At 40.3% G+C, this 24,331-nt stretch overlaps 1 protein-coding gene across 2 annotated transcripts; it reads right to left on the reverse strand.

The window, feature by feature from the left end:
* Window positions 1–211: 211 nt before the first annotated feature.
* On the reverse strand, window positions 212–22,411 carry SAV1 (salvador family WW domain containing protein 1). Of its 2 annotated transcripts, none has more exons than XM_069783038.1 (5): window positions 22,126–22,411; window positions 19,805–20,251; window positions 9,881–10,151; window positions 8,803–8,923; window positions 212–1,449 (listed from the first exon to the last, which is right to left on the reverse strand). In XM_069783038.1, the coding sequence occupies exons 1-5, from the start codon at window positions 22,217–22,219 to the stop codon at window positions 1,444–1,446; spliced, it is 939 nt and encodes a 312-aa protein (XP_069639139.1). In that variant the 5' UTR covers window positions 22,220–22,411; the 3' UTR covers window positions 212–1,443. The 2 variants fall into 2 exon arrangements, with proteins under 2 accessions (XP_069639139.1, XP_069639138.1); XM_069783037.1 differs by having other exon boundaries at window positions 8,780–8,923; window positions 22,126–22,409.
* Between the last annotated feature and the right edge of the window lie 1,920 nt (window positions 22,412–24,331).

Here is a 24,331-nt window from a genome sequence, read left to right on the forward strand (position 1 = left end):
GTCTGCAGAACCAGTACGCAGATAAGCTCTGCGTGCGCTCACTCGGTCGCTAAACGGGCACCGCTGAGGAGCTCAGAGCGTCGGAACCGCAGTTGGCTTCAGAGAACCTGAGCTACTGGTTTTTGCCACCCCCAGTCAGATCTTTTTATTGGTTATAAGAACATTTTATTTGACCTTCTAAAAGGCAAAGAATTAGTTGGACAACGCTTCATTCATTGAACAAAATTATTTTTATTGAATTAATAGGATTTACAAGAAATGTATTTTTTTGTCTGCAACAATGTTTATTGCACTAAAAAGAATCCATAAATAACATTTCAGGACAATCAGTGAACCAAATGAAACTACTGGAGGGTAACTGTACAATTAAAAGTTTCCCCTCAGTAAGAAAGCCTTAATACAAGAGAAAAGCTCATTAAAAAAAAAAAAAAAATTGTTGTTACATCCCTGATTTTTTCCATGGCATGGTACAGCTGGTTGGACAATGCTATTACCTTCCCACATGACTGGGTCACATTTTATGAAATGCAGTTTACCTAGGATTTAAAAACCTGTGAAAAGTTTGCTTAGAGCTCTTGGTCTTTAAGAAGGTACAAATATTTCCTCTCTGGCTAATTTCTGTGAAAACTAGTAGTAAAGCTAAAGTAGCAATGCATTAAAGTTAAAAAATAAGGCAAATCAGACTTCACTTTCATGAAGCACTGGGTTGAGACTGATGAAATCCGCTTCTGTCTGGTTGTAGCCCTGGGTTGTTACTGAAACGGAACAGTATCGGTGTTCCCTACGTTAAAGCTGTAAACAAAGAGCAGACCTCAAGAGAGAGAGAGGGACACGAAGTCCCGAGGGAAATACATGGACATATTCATTTGGATTTTAACAAGGTTTTGAATCCAGGACATTTCATACAGTTGCAACTATTGCCCTTTAAAAATACATAGTCAGCTTCTTAATAATACAGCCAACTGCTAGAAAAAAAGATACCAGAATCAAGTGTCTGATTAAACTCCGCGCTGGTTTTCAGAATAATAAACTAGTTCTTGTATAGAAAAAAGATTAACAAACATTTTTCATTTTTATAAACAATACATAATACATGTAGAAAAATATTCAAGAGGATAATAACAAAGGTGCAACATCAACAAAAATAAGCTGCCTTTTCAACAAAAGCACTTTTTCATAGTTTTAAGTGTGAAAACCTTTTAAAGCTCTTAGGTGTCCTCAGAAAAGTCTATTAAAGAGTTGTTAGCTTAAAAATTCTTGCCGTGCTGCTGGGCATACCACTGCTGCCTCTGCTTGCGATGCTCCAGCTCGGTGAGGAGGGCCTGCCTGTACGCTTCGTACAGCTTAACGATCCGTTCCAGTTCTTTCATGAAGAGCAGCTTCAGCATCCCCTGGTACGTGTCCAGGTCTGCCAGCTGGAAGAGCTCCCACTTCAGAATGTGATCATATCTGTTTTGATAGAAAAGACGATTACCACATGCCACTGCGAGCAAATACACAGCATTTTATGCATTTTCTTAAGAACCGGCCTCACAGTTGCACAGCCACTGATCAGATTTCTAGCAAGCTATATTAGCATGTTTTATGTGAAGAAATGAGGTCATTAAGACCAAAAGAGATAGAGCCATGTCTCAAAGTGAGTTGGAGAAACATCACTTACAGCTAAACTGCAGAATCACTCATAATATGCCAAGATAAACTCTGCAAATGCTAAAGATCCTATTAACTGATTATAATAAACCAATGGAGAAAATGCATTTTGGAAGCATTAAAACAGCAATTCCATTCAACAAGCCTTGAAAATTTAGTAGTAAAACATCCTTCAAAATTAGAGTAACTCAGAAAAAAAAAAAAAAATATTATTTCAACAGCTTACCATAACACTCCCCAGCAGGTACCTCCCAGAAGGCAGAATACTGCAAGTCTTCCCTCACAACACGCTTTTGTGTCCAAAGCATTCTTGTCCCAGCCTTAACAAGCACTCTTGGACACTGTCCCCCTCTTGGTTAATTAGCAATAATCTAAGTCAGTGTGTCTCAAACAGTGGGTTGTGAACCCCACAGGACCATGGAAGGGGGGTATCAGATAGCATCAGTGAGGACTGGGGGCGGGGAATCTAGGCCATAATTAATGGCTGCAAGTACTCATGCCAGCAAGGGACCTCCTAACTGCCTGCAGCTATCGGCCACAATCTACCTGCCACGGGGGGAGCAGGGTGGGTGTCAAAGGAGCGACGCAAGCACTAATAGCTAAAAATCCTACATGTTCTTACTCCCCACACTGGAAAAAATGAGCTGCTGTGGACCTGGGGAGGACCCTGGAGACACATGCCAAGAGCCTGAAACACACTGGTGCCACCCCAAACTCCTCCGTTCAGAATATCCAACCTAGCTCCCTGCCTGAGATGGAAACAAGCTCAGCTGTGAAGTCAACCAATTACTGTTGTATTTCTTCCCACTTCCACCAGTTACAAGGAGTTGTTGGTTGAGCAACGCAAAACATAGTGGCTTGGGTCATCAAAGCACCATCCACACTGTCAACACTTTTTCCTTGACGAGGGAAACGGACACTAGTCAGCAGTGCAGAACGTGAAAGCTCACAAGGCAACTACAAACAGGTGTGAGAAGGGGGCTATGCACAGACCAGCTTTGTTAGAAGCCACACTCATCGCTCTCCACAACGGAGAGCAGAGTACACGAAAACAAACCACGAAGAAAAGCAGGAGCACAACATCAATTCATAAAGCGGGAGGAACGACGTAGGAGGAAAGCTGCTGGTGTCACCAACCACTGCAAAAACTCCCGGGTTAGAGAGCTGCCAGCAACGTACATCTCGCCTTTCATTCGGTAGGTCTTCTCCTCTCCTACTCAACGTGCAGCGCTGCTTTTCTTACAAAAGCTGCAGCACTGTCAGTGCTGGGTTTTAGTTTTACTTTTTAATATGGAGCAATTCTGAATTTCTGTTTATACTCCTAACACTTTTTTTTTCAGTTTCTGAAACATATAAACATGCCCCTATCTTCAGACTTTAGGGCTATCAAAGGTGCTGCCATTGGATAGGTACAAACTTAACATAAGATGAGCCTTGTCAAGATGAGCCTCCCTTGTCTCACTAGCAGAGCTAAAGAAGGTCCCTGAAGGCTGCATTTTATGTCGTAACTGCCCAACCACTCTTGTGACTAATCAAGGCTATGCCATTTCTCCTGCAAGTAACTTTCCATGATCAAAATTGGCACTCTAAGGTCCGCAAGGGAACCAGATAGCCGGTCAAATGAAGTCCAGTTTCACCATGGAGGTCTGTTCAACCATAACGTTAGTCACTGACTCGCTTTCATGCCACAAATTCTTCAAAGCTAGTGCTGACAATCTTTCACACCGAACACATGGTTCAACATTTCCCAAATTTAATATATATATAAAGATAAATATTATAGACAAGCTATCCAAACTATTCAAGAAAGCAAGCATTTTTCTTCATTACTTTTTTTTAATAGACCTCTTTTTGTGCGCATAGTAGGGGAAGGTTTCCAAGATCCTGGAAGAAAAATACTATTTCTAACGAAGTTTTCCAACAAAATCATGCTAATTCTACAGAGACAGGATTAAAGGTCTCTGGCTTATGGCCAGATGTCCAGTACTACCACCACACCAGGGGAATAGCTGCAGGATGGTATTAAGCAGGAGATGCTGGCATTCAGGACATTCCTCAAGGAGTTGGTAATTGAAATTGTCGCGGTTTAACCTCAGCCAGTAACTAAGCACCACACAGCTGCTCACTCACCCCCCCCCCCCAGTGGAATTGGGGAGAGAATCAGGCCAAAAAAAGGTAAAACTTGTGGGCTGAGATAAGAACAGTTCAGTAGAACAGAAAGGAAGAAACTAATAATGATAATAATAACAATTATAAAATGACAATAATAACAAAAGGATGGAATATACAAAACAAGTGATGCGCAATGCAATTGCTCACCACTCGCTGACTGGTGCCCAGTCAGCTCCCAAGCAGTGATTCCCCCCCCCCCCCCCCCAGTTTACATACTGGACATGACATCACATGGTATGGAATATCTCCTTTGGCCACTTTGGGTCAGCTGCCCTGGCTGTGTCCCCTCCCAGCTTCTTTTCTCCCTCCAGCCTTCTTGCTGGCTGGGCATGAGAACCTGAAAAATCCTTGACTTAGTCTAAAGATTACTTGGCAACAACTGAAAACATCAGTGTGTTATCAACATTCTTCTCATACTGAACCCAAAACATAACACTGTACCAGCTGTAGGAGGAGAATTAACTCTATCCCAGCTGAAACCAGGACAGAAATAATTCAGGAAAAACCCAAGACACCGGGCCAACAGCAAGACAACTGTTCTGGTGAGCAACTTACAGTGTGTTAGTTCAGGCTCTGAAGCCCACAAGGCCAAAGGCTTACCAACAGGGACGTGGCTTATGTCGGTCTGCACATCAGTCAAGCGTTAACAGCCCACAGTGCAGACCCACCCGCATACGCTTAAATAAAGTAGTATAATGACTTCACATAGCTAGATATATACCAAGGCTTAAAATAAACAGGCTGTTCTCTTTGATGGTCTCCTTCCACCTCAGCATGATGACTGGAGAAGTCTGGCAGGGTGACATGAGCTAGCAGCCACAAAGAGATCTGCGTGGTTCAGGAACAGACACACTTCCCAAGGCTCAGAGGGAACAAGGGACACACAAACTACGTGTGACGCAGGTGTAAGCACAGTTCTCATTAGTGGGGATATCTGGGCTAACCTGGGTCTCCTGGAGAGACTTGTGTGAGAGAACTTCAGGAATATCACCCCAAAATGAGCAGGGGTGCTAACGCTGCCCATGGGAAGGGGACCTGAGCCGCACAGAGTGTCCTGGCATGGGCCTGGCCAGCTCTGGGAATAGGACAAGCTGCAGAATTTCCTAAGCAAGGTGAGGAAACAGCAATTCCCCAACCCAGTTTTAATCTTGATTTTGTTTGATCCGAGTCTTGCTCTACAATAGGCATTTTAATGCTGCTTTACTTTGATAAAAGAAAGCCTCGATGTAGTTACATTTTCACTGCAATACCCCTCATTTCCTGCTTTTTCCCAGTGCTTCTGAACATACACCATTCATTTGCAATCTAATTTTCTTAACTTGGAAATAGGCAGCTGACTACTATAATTATTAAAAGAATAGAAGAAACTCATGGAATAAACAGAGTTGTTTGATCCAGCTGAATTACATGAGAATATATATTCACTTGAGTGGAGGCTGAAGCCAAAATATCAGTAAATTTATGCAAATAAACTGCATTACATATTGAAAGGATATATTCAGAAGGCTGTATGCATCAGAGAAGCACCAAGACATGCAGATGACTACCAAAAATGATTCTGAGAGGAATTTTAAGAACTTAAATAACCACAGCTTCTATAAACTTCCTAAATACCAGCTTCTATATTAAAGTCATCCCAAGTCAAGACAGGGCTGCACTGCTAAAATCACTTTTCCCCAAAAGCAAGTAGAAACAAATTGCAGCTGTTTATCAACACGAGATCAAACTCCAAAAAAGAGAGGCAGACTGCAAGCTGCTGCTTTTGAAGGTTTGCCAAGTACAACTATCTTTGTAAGCACTTGATTATTGAGTTTATGTGAACACCACCTTTCCACCTCTGCGCCTTTCCCTCTCATCAAGAGCTGAATTCAATTGCAGCAGGATTTCCCCTGCCTTGCCCTGTGCTGATGAATCCTTTCGAATTTTCTGGGCCAATGGCATTTATTGAAATATGTTCCACAGCAAGGACGATTCTCAATGGAAGGCCTTGTTTCTTATAAAGGTGGCAATACAAGCAGGAAAGAAAACAAAGCTCCATCACATGCAATAATGCATTTGCAGGTTTTCTGGGGCCTGCAGCTTTTTCGTTTGCTCCCCAAAGAGATGCCTAGAGGAACAGGGCACAGAGTAACAGTACCTGACCTAAACTCCCCAGGCATTTTTTTAGAAGGGCAACTAGTCACAGAGCCAGAATCGAGGGGAGAAAGCACATTAGTACAAAATTCCTATAGAGCGCAGAGCCTTCCCTCCTGGGTGAGAAAGCAGGAGCTTACTAGACAGAACACACAGCCAGAATACTCCGTTTCCAGTGCTTTTCCCAGTAAATAGCAAGTATTTAATATAAAATAGGACACTTTCAACACAAGAGACACTGACCTGCCCATAATATTTACAGCCTATTGATTAGGGCTGGAAGAACAGAGTCCTGGGTTCAGATCTTTGCTCCAGAAGAGGTGGGGAAAGAACCTGAAGCATGATCTCTCATATGAGGAAGGCATTTCTGGTCTCCTCACCCTCACAGTCCCATGCATGCAGTCTGGCATACTGTGGGAACACCCACCAGACTGATCTACCTAACTTGGAAGGTGGAGAAACATTCGATTTTAGAGTCTAGCATAGGGTTAAATGCAAGCCAGGAGTCTTGATTTCGCTGTGCTAAGATTCTGATAGCTGCACTTATGCTCTCAAAACAAACCTTGACAGATGCCAGGAGAGAGGGGAAAAGGACGCTTCAAGATATCAAAAATACCTTGATATTGGAAATCGTTACCTCAAGTTATAACTAGACACCAAAGCCTCTTCACTGTGTAGTGAGCCAAATAGCTTCTTTTTTATCTTAACAGTTTGACCATTTTTCACCGAAATAGGGAAGCATTATGGCTAACACCTACTAAACTCTCCACTAGACTTTTCCAGTGGCCATAATTATTCTTCTTCAGAGAAAGCTGTTGAAACAAAAGCTAATGTTATCTATTTTTGCTATCATTATCTACTTCTTTCAACAAAAATGACTGGCCTTCAGTCAGCTAAATCAAGCTACAGTGTCAGGTGTCACTAACAAATCATAACAAAATACACCACGATGATTTCAGTGCAAAACTGTAGTGATAATCAACAGATTTTTACAGTAAATTTCAAATAGCAGATCGCAAAAGGTATTCCTCTACTACTACTATGAAAACGTTTTGCCCACTTTCATTTTTGCAGCAGAACACTGGAGGCTCATACTCGGCTTTTGGACAATACTACTGAAGAACTTACAAGCATTACCGGATGTTTTTCTCAAGCTTTAAGCCAGTTGCTTTGGCAACAGAGAAGAGGTTCATTATTAAAATTACACTGAAAATATGTAAGTGATCTTGATCTTAACTATGAGAATTACTTATCAATTGTTCCTTAAGAAGCCCTCAAGATGAGGTGACGCTAAGTCAGCTGCTACCACTCTCCCACACTTTTCCAATATAATATTGGCATAAAGCAGAATTTATTTCTTCACAGAAGCGTTTGAGAATTACAACAATATTCCTATTACCACCAGCACTACTATAACAGAAGGCTAAAAGGATATTGGAAAATACATGATTTTTGATTCCTCTGAACAATGTAAATTCTGTTCAAACAGCTTGAATGTACTAAATGTTTTGGGTTTTGTTTTTGTTTTTTTAAATTTGTCTCAGCCTACTAGATATAAACAAACTCCTGATAAATTGTTTAAACGATCTTAAATTTGTTTCTCAGGTTTCAAGAGAAGTACCAACAAAAGTCCATACAACACAGGCTGAAATAGTTCAAACTACATTGTGTGGATGTGCCAAAGACCTAAATAAAGAAATGCAGCTGCAGCCAAAACCTAAAAGTATTTCTAGGAAACAAGTGCTCCCCTAGGTTACAGGAACTTAGTATGCCCCTGCTGCATAAGTGTACAGGTGGATTTTAGGCCAATTTAAATCTTTATGGGCTGCTGGCAAGCCCAGTAGCCACAAGAAGTAATAAAACCCATTCAAATTACAGTTACTAAAAGCAGCTAAAAAAAAGAGGGTTTTTTTAGTGGAAGTCACTGAACATCATACACAGTCTGAATTTGCAACTACAGACTGACCTGCTCATTGCCGTAAAACTTAGTTCCTCCACATTCTTCTTATGAAAAAGTACATGATTTCATAATTATTAAAAAGTATCTGGATTTTCAAATTGCTTTTCTATTTAGTGTTACTCTTCTGCAGAGCTGTACCCATTAGAAAGTGTAATTTGTTTCATTATGCCAACTCAAATCTTTTCTTGGAGGAGATTCCCTGTTCCTACAGCATTGCTTCTTTGAAAAAAACCTTTTTACTACCACTTAGTTTTTAATTAAAGTTCTTGAATAGAAACACAGATTTCAGTCTGTATTCAAAATCCTTAACTGTGAAGGAAAATTTGTATGTCTTTTTTAAAAAGGAGTAAGACACACATTAAGACTTAACACCCTAAAGACTTCACATATTTTATAAGCACGTGGTATTGTTCTCACAAATACACTGAAAGTAAACCACATCCTCAACTCTCAAATATATCATTCTGCAAGTCATGTGAACGGCAAGAAGTACTGTGATGATTTTAAGTAATGCCTAATACAAAGCAAACTAATGCGATGAACATAGAATCATGGAATGATTTGGGTTGGAAAGGACCTTAAAAGAGATCATCTAGTTCCAACCCCCCTGCCATGGGCAGGGACACCTTCCACTAGACCAAGTTGCTCAAAGACTCATCCAACCCGGCCTTGAGCACTTCCAAGGACAGAAGTGGATGGAAGTTCTGGTACAACTTCCTCACGCGCTGTCAGCAATAGTTCTTATGCAATTAAGAAATAGATGCCAGCTAGAGTTCTACCTTCAGTCATCGAAATTAATTTGTTTTCCTTCCTTCTAAGCTACACACGCATAGTGTGAAATGCAGAGAAAAAAAAAAAGCTCACTTTACAGGAGCCCTGGCATAGACCTGCAGCCAGTCTGGAATCTCTGCCGTGTGGTAGGGGTTTGCAGGGACAAGGAGAGGCTGGCTTCTCTCAGCTTGCTGTGGCTGGTAAGTCACTGGGGGAGGCTGGTCATAACGGGGAACGCTGTACAAAGGAAGACAGAGAAAGTCCGTAACCTCCAAGCAATAACTTAAGACATACTGATATAATTAAATTGTTAACATTATTACACAGATTAATACATGCAAAGGCCGATGATGCAACCACGTGAGTGAAGTGTTGCCTTGGCAGGCCTATACCGAGAGCAACTTTCTGTTGCTATTTTTGTGCTTCACTCCAATCACAACAGTAAGTGTTCCTGCTATCTGTTAGCACACGGTAAAATTCACCTTAGACCTATCCAACTAGTGCCTGCTACCTGGATACTAAAGCAGAACAAAAAACGATACCTGTTTTTAAAACATTAAAAAGGCAGGTATTGATTCAGCCAAATAATCCACCATCTAATATGTTAGAACAAATGTATTCAGGCAGCAGGTGACAAAAGTTATTCCATTTATAACAGAGGACATCCTCATATGTGTATCTTTTGTGCCACATGTTAAAAAAACTTTCCCTTCCTGGGTAACGGCAAAATAGACTGAGTAGCAGAAATTAACTGTTAGATTTGGTGTATACTAACTTTATTTTACCTTTAAATTATGAGTAGCTAAAATACCGATTTTCCTTCTAGACAAGACTATGTTTCAGATGGTATATGCTATTTGTTCAGTCTCCTGGAACATCAGATCAAGTTTCTTTTCAGTCTACAATTCAATTATGTTCTCAGCAACTATGTTGTTTTACTGACAGTTGAAGAGAATAGCTTCTTTGTTTTAGTGAGTTAGGAACAAGATCCTGTTTCTAAACTTAAGACAGTAACAGATGAGACAAAAACCTAACAATTACAACTTCTTCTAAAAATCTTAGTCAAGAACCAGTAAAGCTTACTTCTAAAAATAAGTAGGTTTTGGCATGTTGTATATGAGACAAACACAGTTCCACTTTCTTAACCGGATTAAGGAAAAAAACCCCAAACAGAAGAGGAGGTGGATGTCTTACCTGGGAGCACAAGGATGCTTATATTGAGCTCTTTTATTGATGTGATCTACGTAATACACTCCAAATTCTGCTGACTCAACTCTCTCCCATCCCGGAGGCAGTCCTTCACGCTCGAGTGGATGGCTCCAGTGAGTTGTATTAGTGTTATGATCTATATAGTATTTCCTTCCTCTAATAGTCCAGTCCACTGACCAGCCAGGAGGAAGAGGTAAATCTTCAGAACTATGATTTGTTAAGTTTCCTAGAGATGTAGCAGCAACTCTACCGATGCCTAAAAAAAAAAAGAAAGCAATGTTTAGCCAAATTGATAATACCCAAAACCAACATTACGTACAAAATCAACTTCCCTCCCCACCCCCCACAGCAGGCACTCTTATGAACTTTGAACAGTACCATGGTGTTTACAGTGTATGCGCTTGTACGTTACTAAAAAAGTATGATCAAGTCAAAATAGCTACTCCCTTTTAAGCCTCACTCATTTCACTCTCCTCCAACTCCAGATTCACTACACAGCTTCATTCAGAAACAGTTAAAATATCCTTGCTTTTTCAATAGGAGACATATATTAGCATACGTAACAGGGGTGATGCTGTTATTATTGTCTCAACTTGCTGAGCAGAGAGAGCTGACAGGAGATTACAGATGTTAAAGCTTTACATAAATGACAGTTTCTGTTTATATGCTATTACAGCTGCATCAAAACTATGTATCTACAAAAACCCCACAGCTATTTCTTTTTCTACTTACAGTCAGAAATTACAACTATCTAGAAAAATCACTGAATACCAACAAAGCTTTTCAGATTAATCAGTCAAGAACAGTAACAGGACCAGGTAAACCAAGAGAGGAGGGACAAGTAAAGTTAGCACTATCCTGCGCTGACTGTTATTACTGAAGTGTGTGCAATCATGACCAAAAAGCGTCATCAGTAACAAGAGAAAACAGAAAAGCTGGATCTGTGTAGGATCCTGCACAAGCCCTTTGCTCAACACAGTCATCCTGCGCACACTGAAGTTGATGCTGCCATGTCGTCTTTGCTAAAACTACCCACGCTCGTTAGACTAACTAGTTTATGTGCATTGCTGGGCTAGACAGTCAGACCTTGGAAGTAATTTTCATTGTCTAGTAGGCTGTACATCTGCCTCTCTACATCCTGCTCTTCTCAATGCTGAAGAGGCATGTGAAGAAAAGTAATTTCCAGCTTTTCTTGGTGATGCGGGCTGCACTAGAAGGGCTTCTCCAGCAAGGGAACTAAAGCCTAGGTGAGTTGTATGGGCTGTAGGAGAGCTGGCGGGAATCAGTAGTTGATAAAGTTCCTACCTCTGCCCTAGAAACACAGCACATTTAGGATTTATCACTACATAGGCTGATTTAAGAGACCGGTCACTAACATTTTAAAAAAATACAGGATTTGTTGTAACATACACACAGTTTTCACATTTTAAAAATTAGCGTGCTAGGTGCTGAGAGAGGTACTGACAAAACAAAATTCCAATTTCATCTTTTCCTTCCTTCTATATACTATGGATACTTAGGAATCTAGTTGAAATAAAAGCTGTAATAATAATCACAGAAAACAAAAAAACCTCCGAAACAACCAAACCCCCAAAACCCCAACCACAAAAACCAAGTGACATCATCAAGAATTTTGCAGGTGTCTTTCCATTCCTTGGAAGCCTACTACCTACTGGACGTGCTGGCCCAAATTCAACTCTCTTTTTTAAATCCTTTTAAGTAGTTACCTTCTGTTACCCACAGTTCTACAGTAAAACAGTCTCTGGCTTTAAGGAAACTGCAATTACCTTTTCATCCCACAATCAAATGCATCTATTCAATCACTGTATTCATCAGAGTTTGTGTGTTACTATTTCCCATGGCCAGAAGAAGAGGTATGGGAGCCAATTTTTGCACTTTCTTAGAAGTCAGGGAGTGATGCCATCACAAGCACCACATTTACTTACTGAGGAATACACCCCTTTCCTTCTGTTTTTCAGAAATAACATTTTTGTATGATTGTTTTTTGAGAGAGTGGAAGGGAAAGGCAGAGTCCATCTCATCTAAAGCATACTATTAAAAAGAGGTTTCAGGTGTGGTCATCAACTCAAAAAGACAACAGTAATACTGAAGTAGCAGCAAAATTGTAATATTTCTCAGGCAATTTCATACTCATCTGCCAACAAAGGCAACAGTCCTCTTCAACAATACGTACACAATATATCATGCTAGCCAAGGGATGTAATCTATTTTAAGCATTAGTTTACATACAAAATGACAGACTGAAAACTGGATGGGCTGTCATTCTAATACAAGATAGCAGTCATCAACAAAGTAATGGAAAGGCTCCAAAGCAACTGAATAAATAAAAAAAAATATTTTAAAAAAACCTCAAAAACTTCCTCCTGAGCACTGTTCTTTAGAACATTCATGCTCATCCACAAATCTTTTTCTAGCCTTGTCATGTTCTGAACTATTTGGTCTTAAAGTATTTCTTCTTGTTATAGTACTTACCTATTTGTTAGCTTTATAAAGGAAAGCTGATGGCTGTGTTCATGTGATAGCTCCCACCTCTCATTAGGATTAAGCAACCTAGACCTTTACTTCCAGTGAGAAGAAACATCCCAGAGGCTTCCTGACCTTTAGCAGTACTGGGGCAGGGAAACTATTTCAGACCCTAGCTACGGTTATGTCACTGGTTCTGTTTTCATTCCAATGACAAAATACAAACATTTAAGCTTCTTGAACACACTGCACTTTGGATAAACAAATTCAGTATTTTCTCCAATTAACTGCACCGCTGTGTTGTAATTTCATGTACGTATCAACAGTGACTACTAAATCACCACTACCAGAAGATCTGAACACACAAACTTGACTGGGGGAAAGAATTTTCACAAAGGCTTAAACTTATTTTTCTGTTTACTGTTAAAACAAGCACATGTCAGTATTTTTGTTACAGTTCCTCCTACTTAAATTCTATCATGATTCCAGCAGCAAATATATATATACTTTTTCCTTCAGGTAAAGGTTAATGCCTTCTAACATTTGGAAGTTGGCATTAAAAGTTGCACAAGCCATCCTCTGCACCACAAGTTAACTTAACACAATGCCTATATCTCTTCATACAAAAGCCTGAGAAGACTGGGAGCTGGACTTGGGTAGCGAGGAAAACCAAAATCTAGATTACATAGAGAAATCACCTGGAAAGCAGGCTAAAAAGCAACGCTGCACCCGATGGAAAGGCAACGCTGGCAGCTCTGTGTTTGCACAATCATTTAGTTCTAGCTACATCGTTTCTCCCAATGCCAGGTTATTTTCTTTCATTTCCAAGATGCAAAGAACAAAAATAATACCAGACACAAATGTATTATATATTCCTTTTGCCATTTTGACTTCATGTATGAAGAAGCAGAGCCATACTGTTACAATAAACTTAAATAGCTGTATCAGTTACCAGTTTTGAACAGTGTTCCAAGCCTCTACAACTAACAGGCTCTAATTATGAAATCAAAGGCCAGATTTATAAACTGACAGTTGCAAATACTTCAGGTTGTAGACCATCACATATAGTCTTAATGTGCATTTTTGCCCTTAAAATCACAGATCATACTGAAATATTCTGTGTGCTGGAAGTTTTAAGATGTCAGGTAACATTCACAGTGCCTTACAATCATTGACCCACTATGGCATTCAAATCGGCAATTAGTACAATTTAGATGTGTGTTTATATAATTGCAGTTACTAGAGATCAGAAGAGATTATATATTGGTTTTCCTTATAAACTCAGCAGATGCTTCCTTCAAGGGAGAGAGGATACACACATAAGAGAAATAGGTCCTGCTATGACTTTGAACAATAAGAGAAGATGAAAATTGACTTTCATATTGCCTTGATTTCAGCTGGCATAGAGTTAATTCTCTTCCTAGTAGCTGGTACAGTGTTATGTTTTGGGTTCAGTATGAGAAGAATGTTGATAACACACTGATGTTTTCAGTTGTTGCTAAGTAATGTTTAGTCTAAAGTCAGGGATTTTTCAGCTTCTCATGCCCAGCCAACAGGAAGGCTGGAGGGGCACAAGGAGTTGGGAGGGGACACAGCCAGGGCAGCTGACCCAAAGCGGTATTCCATACCATGTGACGTCATGTCCAGTATATCAACTGGGGGGAGTGGGGCTGGGAGGGATCACTGCTCAGGAACTAACTGGGTGTTGTTTGGCAAGTGGTGAGCAGTTGCATTGTGCATCGCTTGTATATTCCAATCCTTTTATTATTATTACTGTCATTTTATTATTGTTATTATTATAATTTTTAGTTTCTTCCTTTCTGTTCTATTAAACTGTTCTTATCTCAACCCACAAATTTTACTTTTTTTTTTTCCCTGATTCTCTCCCACATCCCACTGGGGGTTGGGGAGAGCGAGCGAGCAGCTGCGTGGTGCTTAGTTGCTGGCTGGGGTTAAACCATGACATGTGTATATACACACCTATAAGTATCAATAATAAGACTGAACAACACTCCTAAGAGTAAATTTGCACATGATCTTTTCCAAAGTATAAACCAAAGAAGAAAGTTACAAGACAGCCTAAACCCATCTACTCTGAACACTACCTTTTCTGTGTCATATTGCCAAAGTATGACACGCTTCTGTGTTTAAATTTCAGCTAAGGTCTTAGCCCTAAAGCATTTTCATAGCAGCCTAAAGCTTCACATGGGATTTTACTGCACACCCCAAGGATTTTCCCTGAATCATGGGCTGGTACCAGATTTGCATAGCACAATGCAAACTATCCACACAAAAAAACCCCAACTTACAACTTGAACCATTTCTATCAAAACATCTAGTGTAAAACCTGTGATTTTCCTACTGATGGAGGATATGATCTCTACCATAGGATAAGCAAAACCAGACTCATCAAACCAGTTCACTGTAACTACTCAGGGTTTTCTTACATACTGTTTTATCTATGACAAGACAGAAATTCTCATTCTTCCTTCTTTCCCAAGGAAGAGAGTTGTTTAAATTATCTGCTTTTCCAAATATTAAATGCCTCCTTTCCTCTGCTTAAGAAGGAGCACTGTTCTTTATAAACTTGCCTGAGTGGCACTATCAAATCTCAACAATGAATTTAAATTTATGCAATTGTAAATCCTTTTCAGGCTGCCTCTTTAGAACTTGTCCAGCCTAATTTGTTAATTCTGTTTCATAATGGTATATGTTTGGGGTATTTTTTTGGTTCAGCTGTTGCTTTTAAGGAACATCAATATTGAACATTATTTGTGGCTTTTTTTCCTTCTCTTTAAAATACAGTATCTTCAGTTTAAGGTCTTGAATTAATTGTCAACCAGGCCAAGAGGCATTATATGCTGTTCCAAATCGAAAGAAAATCCTGCTCAATGCAGTTTGCTTGGTTAGGAGTATCACCGTGTATGTTCTCAACACTTTGAAAAAAGAAAGTGCAAAGGAACAGTAACCACTTCTTACTAGTATTAACAAGATTTTAAAATACTCAAGAGTTTTAAGTAAGGCCATACCCTATATTCAGTCTTATTCTCAACATCTTCAACAATAGGGTGTTCTAATACCAGAACACAAACTTTAACTTTGAGCACCACATTCCAGTGCATTATAAGATATCAGTGCTAAGAGTTCCTTCATTTAATACTCTTCTCTTAAAAACATGTTAAGCTAATAACGTTACAAATGTGAAAAATATGTAGTATCTTCTTTAGTCAAGGGAGTTCTGTTTGTTTTGTTCCATTAGTATGGAACAAAGACAACTGTAAGTGATATGCATTAATGCTTTCACAGCCCAATCAAGGGTTTTTTATTTTATTTTAAAGGCAATCTGCCTGGAAAGAAGTCCAAATTCTTAGGGGGGAAAGGTTTCCAGGTCAGCAAAGGGCAGTTCTTCAGTCTGCCTGGCAGGAAGCTCAGCAGAAAAATCGTATCACCAGACCAGTCTGGCATAAAGGGAAAAGAGCAAAAACACTAAGAGAAAAGTCTCTGCTTATTAGATACAGTGCTGATGGAGGCAGAGAAGTTTCAGAGCCTACGAACTCCCCACAACTAGCTTCAACTAAATTTCAAAGTGTTGAAGAACATATCTGGCCAAACAAAAGGCCTTCATATTTGTCTTTAATTAGGTCAATTGTCTTGAGAGCCTTTTTTCAGGATGCCAAAATCCTCTCCCTTCCCCTCATCAAACCAGGATGAAGAACAGGAAGAGAACATGAAGGAACTGTTTAATTGTAAGGGAGTAAGTAATAATAAAACAGCAAAAAGAAGTTCCAGAAACTATCTTGTTTAGATAGGTCTGCAGGTTCTAGGCCTTCCTAACCTGTTCCAAAGCATCTAAAGGTACTTCCTGAGCACAACTATCTCGTTCGTCAGAGGGAATGGGGCGTTCCAAGTAAGCATAAATTCACAAATAGGAAATGACAGGAAGTACTTTGAAAGCTTCAAAAAGTATGCTACAAAGAAATAACTGCAAAATCAGCACAAAAGAAAAGGGCAGGAATTGCCATTTGTTTAAAAATGAATGAGGTGTACAGACCTAAAAAGAAAAGCCCTGCCACTTTAGCTCTAATTAATAATTAGTATTTCTTTATTTTGCTCTTATATTAAACATGAACACCAGTTTGCAATTTTTAAGGGGTACAATTTAACATGAGATGAACCTACTTTTACTAAAGCGCACTGGATTCTCTGTTCACAGGATTACTCATTTTTCTCCTCTGACATCACAGTCAACTGTGTACAAGTCGCCACCAGAAATTGCCTTTACACTGTGATTTTAATCTCAGCAATTTTCATATACACATAAGAATTTTTTAGCTTACCGCTCAAACAGGTACAAATAACTCTGAGGTCTTGGTTACAAGTTAGTTCCAATCTATACTGTAGATATAACTTCAACCACAGACCTCCCCAAACCTTTAACCTAGAAGAGAGGAAAGAGATGTCGAGGAAAGACAGGTAAAGTCTCTTAGAATTAAGCTTGAAATGGACACTAAAAAAAATTTTCAAGAAATGCCACAGAGGTAGCTAAACACACAAAACTAGGAAATATCTCAACTGAAGACATTTTTCAGGAAAGCCAGCAGCACTAGACTGCTAACTAAAAACAAATCTAATGAAAATATGAAAAGGAGGACATGGTAGAACTGAATCATACTGAGAGAGAAAACATGACTTCAAGGAGAAATGCCTATGAAAGAACATATCAATGCTGTCAACATCACGGGACTTTCTTAAATACTTTGCTGAATACTTTGAGTATGACGATCTCAATAAGAACATGTTTTCAACTTATCTCCAAATTATAAAGAGGAGAACCTTTATTTTGAATGAAAGCTGAAATCTGCATGCATCTCTTCACTTCCACACTGCTGCTTCTCCAAAGTCATCTCATTTGTAAACAACACCGAATGAAACATCATTCACCAATAGCCAAGAGTACCTTGTGCTCATCAGGCAAGGTTTCTGTAGCAATCAACCCAAACCATAACAAAACTAACTGAGGGGACCTTCTGAGGGAGGGTGGGAGAGGAGGAAAAGGGTAGAATGTAGCATTTACAGATTCTAGCTGATAAACAGACTTATACCTTGAAACTGTAGGTATTAGGCAATTTTGTCATCAATTATCTTGATGAAGAATTTTGATTAGGTGAAACATTTAGAAACAACAATGGAGATGTGTAAGGAAAAAGTAACTTAGACAAAGACAATGAAAGCAAAAGGCCTGCCTCAGTATTCTGGAAACGTAGGAAAAAAGGAACTAGAAGTTACAGAAAGATTAGTGTAGCTCCAGGAAAACATGGAAGGTCTGAAGACAATGCATGGTTCAAATAAAAAGAAGCTTAATGGTGAGACGAAAGAAGTAACAAAATCTAACGTCTTCTTATTTTTGGCCACACAATTCTTTTACTGAGAAAAAGTAACAGCAATTCTTGAAAAGTAAAGGACATAGGTCGATACTCTTACTGCAGTGAAGCTGAAAGAGGAATTTAAGAGTTCCTATTCCATGTCAAGATGAAAGGAAAAAAAATAGAGGAAAAGGGAAACACTTTGGCAGACAAAAGGCTCACCTTTTTTGTCTCTCCCTACAAACGCATAAGATTGAATACTCACCCGTTACAAAATATGCATAGAATTCCTTCAAACTATTAAATGTAAAAATATGAGAGTGAATGACAAAGACCAAACAAACATCAGCTGCTTTATGATTTCCAGTGGCTAAGGGGGCATGTAGACAAATGGGGTGGTAGTGAGGGAAATATATTTTTAGAAAGAAATCCATGTTGCTACAATTGAGAAGAATACAGCTATAAAGTCCCACTTTCAGCTTGTTTTAAAAATCTTCTAGATTAAACTCCACTTTCAAACTAATAGCTAGAGCTCCCTTTCCACTTAACATTGTTTCATATTTCTACACAGCAGCAGTACCATTTTTTGACATCTTCCTCAGCATACACAGTTACTGTAGTAACGTCGAATGTTAAATTGATGGATTGGTTTATGAAATCATCCCCTCCTACCGCTCCTCCCTACAATATCCCAGCACACGCTAACAGTTGCTTGTTATCTGGACCAGGTAAATGTTTAATGACTGCTGGCTGAACAACTGACAGAGATGGAGGGCTTTCATGCAAAATCTGGGTAGATCAGATGTATTAGCGTGTAGCAAAATATAAGAGGATTAAGGTAGCAAGTCTTAAATCTTAGTATTTTAGAATTTACTGGCTGACAGCAGAACCACTAGCATTACTCTTCTGTCACTTTTCATCGAAATATTTCTGTAGTAAAAAGCCCATAAAGCATTGTCAGGTTATAATTCCATATACAAGGTCAGCAGCCTTAAATGTTGACATTCTTCCTAGCGGATTTATTTTTCTAGACAGGAGATTTATTTTAGTAGCGACTATTTACTATTTTGTTTACAGATTACAAGTAATGACAAACTAAAAACGTATTTCATATTGAAAGTACGTTATTTACAGGTTTGAAATGTTTGTTTCAAACTCCTCCGTGAACATAGTTTCCATAGTATATACAGTGCTCAAATACAGCCAGATTTACTACTTTTAAGGTCACCTTTCTATGGCCAACATTGTAATCCCAGGCTTTTTATTCCACCAGTAGGCTCACAACAGCACACTGCACCAAAGAATTACTCTTCAGTGTCATCACAGATATAATCAAATATTTTAAAAAGCAGTATTTAAAGGCTTCTTTTTTCTTATGCTGTTCTTCCCTTAGAAAACAAAGACAAGTTCCAGTGAATTGAGGGTGAAATAGGCATATTTACAAATGATATTACAAGCTAAAAGAAAAAAAAAAATAATGAAGGACTAGAAAGTCAATTTCAGCACTAACTACATGTCAATTTGCCAATTACATGAAGCAGGCATCCCTTCCTTTGACTATTTATAATAAATTATTTTAATTCTTGAGGTCAAATTAACACAATAAAATTAAATAATAACACAATGATATTTAAAATACAATAAGACAGCAATGCTATAATTTAGAGCTCTTGGTTCTTCTCTACATCATGAAAATAGTGCATGTGCCCTAATGAATAAAATTCCTTGCTAGTTAGCAACTGAATCAACTTTGTCACAAGGAGTTGCATATACGCTTGGCATTAAAAAAAACAAACCAAAACCTCGCTCAACTTTACCCCATTTATTTAATAAATAAATCATGATTTAAGTATATTTTTTCCTTTCTGGATATATGCAAACTCTTAACTCTAAGAAATGTGAACACGTAGTGTACTCCAATCACAGAAATGTCATTAAAATAAGCTCTGTCCCACACAGCATAACTCCTAAAAACATGATCCTGATCATCTGGCTATACCTCTGCACCTAAAGTCTTATCAAAACCGTATTTTTAAAAAAACAGCAATTAATCAATACTTACCTGAAGTGTGCCTCCCGTGATTCTGTGACATCCTCTGGAAAAGATCGCTGTTGTGTTCATAATACCTGTAGTCCTCATGTACGCGATCATTTAACTGACGTCTCCTCTGGGCATCATAAAAATGATCGTAATAATAACAACGGGCACCAGCATCTCCATTTTCCAAAACAGAATTAGCTTCTGTTAAAAAGGACTGGGAGGAAGAGCCGTATTCTCTAGGGACGTCAGCTAAACTTCTTGCAAGATAGGAAGGTGCAGACAGTCTGTTGCTTTCACGTCTCATTATTTCATGAGGTGGCCTCTGCACTGGAGTTCGAAGGAAACTCTGGTTTCTGGAAACAATTCCATCTCCACCAGAAGCATATGCAGAAGACGATGAGTCAGGAGGACAGATATCAGTTCGTCTTGGAATGGTTGGACCGTGACGGATAAATGAAGGCATCAGATCTGATATACAGCATTAAAAGAGAGACAAGAACTTTGGCTGTACTCACACATAAAGCGTTTGGCTACCCACAATGCTGATTTACACCACGAATTGAGGAAATTCAAATGCTAGAACCCCTTTTTAAGCACCTCTAATGCATATGCAAGTATAATGGTAATGCTGCAGTTGGTACTGGTACAAAAGAAACCATCACACCCTCTACCAGCAACAAACTATTGCCAAAAGAGTGCAGTTTTGCCAGTATAACTGCATCCACAATAAACAAAAAAAACCCCAAACCCCATCAAAAAGCACATGCCAAAAAACCCGTCAAACCACCCCACGCTGTGCTGTGGCTACATCAGCCAGGCTTCATACCTCTCTAGGAGAAGGGTCAAGAAAATCCAAGTATCCTGGCTACCACTCTACCACTTCTTGGGACCACTGTCCTTATGAACTCAGAATAACTGAAGACATTAATGCTTACAGGAATTCATGACAGAATCAGGAACAGAATTCTTACTTTCTCCACTAATCACAAAGTTCAGCCAGCAAAATGCTGTTATTCTGCACACAGTAAGCTCTCAAATTCTCGTGAAGATATTTCACTTTCTTCTTTACCTAGAGGTTTTGCCCATGAGCAGTGACATCTATTTATACAATTTCAGTGCCTCCCTCCAGTAAGCGATACATTGCTCCTCTCCTTAGTATTACTTTCACCAAATAAATAGTTTCCCTCTAGGTGAGCCAACAGAAATTATGACTTTCATTTAGGAGGAGGTTATGTCTATTATTAACTACTTTTTATTAATAAGCTCTTATAACTTAGGGTAAAAATTCAGTGCATCCCAGAAGGTGTCATCAGTAAATCTATAATTGATATAAAGCAGTCATGTAATAGCTAGTCATTACATCATGGCAAGCAGCATGTGTAAGAGGTGTTAACCCCTTAGACGTGCCTACAGCTTAATAAGAAAAAAAATTGTGGGTTTGTTTTTTTTTGTTTTTTAAAAGACCAAGTCAATGTAATCAGACTACTAGATGATTTTGCCTGTTGACTGGGGAACTAGCTGTTCATGCAGCAAATACTTCCAGAAAAGCTGAGTGCCGGCTCTTGCCAGCAAATCAGTTGTTTCTAGTTGTGATCTCCACGCTAATCCTGCATTCGTAGCATAATACATTTCAGTCTCAGGTTGTTTTCAAAGGTTAACAAAAAGAAACCCAAGTGCGCTTTCAACACGTATTTGCTAGCTTTCTGTACAGTCCTAGTGAAACCAAGACTGCGGCATCAGCGTCAGGTTAACCACACGAAGATCAGTGCATCCGAGGTACGTAGCGGTGACCTCATCAAGGCGATTCATGGCTAAGAACTGGAGCACTTGCTTCCGCAGGGATTTTATGCAACTGTCTCGTACAGTTATTTCATTTTCAAAGCACACACCTTTTGGCAGTGCACACAGCCTCGATCGGGAAAACAACCACTGACTTTGGAAAGAGAGAGACGATCTGTTCCGCTCACCTGAAAGATACCTGTTTGGAGACTATCTTAACCCCTGCCTGCTGAAAACTGAGCAACTCCTGCTGAGAAAATAAAACCAACCCAAGTTTATCGTCAGCACCTGGTGGTATGCTAGGCGTAGAGCTCCCTTTTAAACTCAAGCCTCCCTTTTTCAGGTTTCACCTCCCTCCATCAGCTCCCGGGTCTCTCAACAGCAATTCCCCACACCCCCACTCTCCCCTCACGAAGGGACCCCACCCCCAAAGCCGCGCAGGGCCTCCCGGGCCCACCGGACCGCCGTCGTAGCACACAAAGGAGACGGCCACCCCCCGCCAGGCCTCGGGCTTGTCCTCCCAACCCGCCCCCGACCCCACCGAGCCCGTCCCCGACACTCACTGCGAAGCAGAGGGCTGGTCTCCTTCTTCACGTACTTGCCCTGCACCTCACCCGGCTTGGAAAGCTCCGTCCGCGTCTTCTTCCGCGACAGCATCCCACCTCCCGGCCCGCTACCACCCCCCGCATACCCGGAGCCGCTCCCCGCTCCGCAGGGCAGGGCTCGACCGCCCCGACTCCGCCTCAGGCGCGGCGGCGGCTGCTCCGCGCTCGCATGGCCGCGCTACCGGGCCGGGGCGGGGGCGTGTGTGTGTGTGTGGGAGACTCAGCGCTGAGGGGAAACGGCGGCGGCGCGCGGGGGCTTGTGGGAAAGCGGCCTCCGCCCTCCGGGGCAAGGCCGCGGGGTAGGGTAAGGGGAGAGGGGGCGGGCGCTGGCGCTGTCACTCACAGCGCCCCCGCGCGGAGGGGAGGGCGCATGCGCCGGGGGGGGGGGGGGTGAGGGAGAAAAATGGCGGGAAAGGAGCCGCCTCAGGGCCTGTCCGCGCAACGGGACAGGGATCCCGTGGGCACCGCCGGCAGGGAATGGCGGGCTGCCGGCCGACGGCTTCTCCTCCCCGGTGGGACCCCTCACCCTGCTGGGGAGGACTACCGCTGCCTCGCTGGCGGGGGAAGCGCAGGCCCCCGGAGGAGCTCAGTGACTGAGGGACGGTGCTCCCGCGGTATCCGCTGCCCTGCCTTCCACCCCGGTTACCGAAGGAGTAAGTTTTAAGAAGGTTAATCCGGAAAGGCGTACAGAAAGCACTCGGTATTTTCCATATAAAGGTGAAGAATAGGCGCGCCACTTCAGTCGAGGGCAGGGTGTGCTTGAAAATAAGCTCAGAGGCGTGCTCAGTGCCTGTCAGTTTTTTACACCTTAATTTTATACCTTCATAATGGAAGAAGCTACTTTTAGTAGTTGCCCAACTGTCTTTTTTAGTACTGTAGCTTTGTGTATGCATTTGACGAGTTTGCAGATAATACCTGAAGTACCTACAACTTCACGGGAAGATACAGAAATACTTTCAAAAAAAGACACAAGTAGGGATCATATGGTAATTTTTTTTTTAATATTCATTATAAATAATGTGTAAGTTGGTTCATCTTTCAGTTTTACATGATGTTGTAAGGACAATATATTACACCGAAACAAAACAAACTCAACAGAAAAAAAAATAACACAGTTGTTTTCTTTTATACAGAAGTCATTTGTCATGAAATGACAGCATCTGACACTAAACAGGAGACTTAACAGGTAAATGATGGAAAACCTGAGAGACAGTGATGTCATTTGCTGAAAGTAAACGGAAGGATTTTACTCTTGATAGATCCAGCCTGTCCCCTGCTCTACCTTAGATATAATCTGACTAAGATCAAATATGTTACAATCCTTTTTTTTTTCCAGTCAGAATTCAAAGAATGCAAATTTCCTTGTATTTAAAGTAGCAATTGGAGAATGTGCAACAATGTATACTTTTAAATCGTTCTAAATTGACAAGTAGCACTTCAACTGTGTGAATTTAGTACACAAAAATTTAACTTGGGGTCTCTCCTCTTCCAAAACTCCTAACCCATGATATCTATGTGCCTTTATTTTCACAGTGATTCATAAAGCAAGAGTTCAAAAGATTTAAAACACCTTCTGGTAATCAAGTAGTTAATATCTTAATTGGCAAGGCCTGTTGTATGAATGAGGCCTAGAAATTCAGTGACTTTTGACTGGTACAATACCATTAAATACTTTGGTATCTTTAAAATGCCTATACTGCATAGGAGACACATTCATGCACAAAAGACCACTAATGCTTAATAACTTACATGTTTATATGCTTATTTTCAGTAGCCTGGACTTTGTAAAGCTAGCTGCTTATCTTCTGAGCTGACACAATGAACCAATAAGCAATATGACGCTTGTTTGTAAGCAGCACTACCTTTCTCTCTGTTCCCTCCATTTGGGAAGGGATTGTCCTGAAGTGTCCTGTAGCAACAAAAACAGTACAGTACAGAAAGGCTCTAGAGTATGTAATTACAAAAGGCACTTCTGAGAATGAATTCACACAAGTATTCCAGTGAAATTGGAGTTTTGTCTAAAAAGTGTTTACCAAACATTTTCCTCCTCCTCCTCTCTCCTGTGGTTAGGTTAGTTTTTTGAAGCTAAGTGAAAGAAAAATAGAGCAAGGTAGGATAGGGTGAAAATGGGAGAAGTCAAAGTCCCTTTTCTCTGTTTCTCCCT

The sequence above is a fragment of the Haliaeetus albicilla genome, chromosome 5 (assembly GCF_947461875.1).
Source record: "Haliaeetus albicilla chromosome 5, bHalAlb1.1, whole genome shotgun sequence".
Classification (NCBI taxonomy): Eukaryota; Metazoa; Chordata; class Aves; order Accipitriformes; family Accipitridae; genus Haliaeetus; species Haliaeetus albicilla.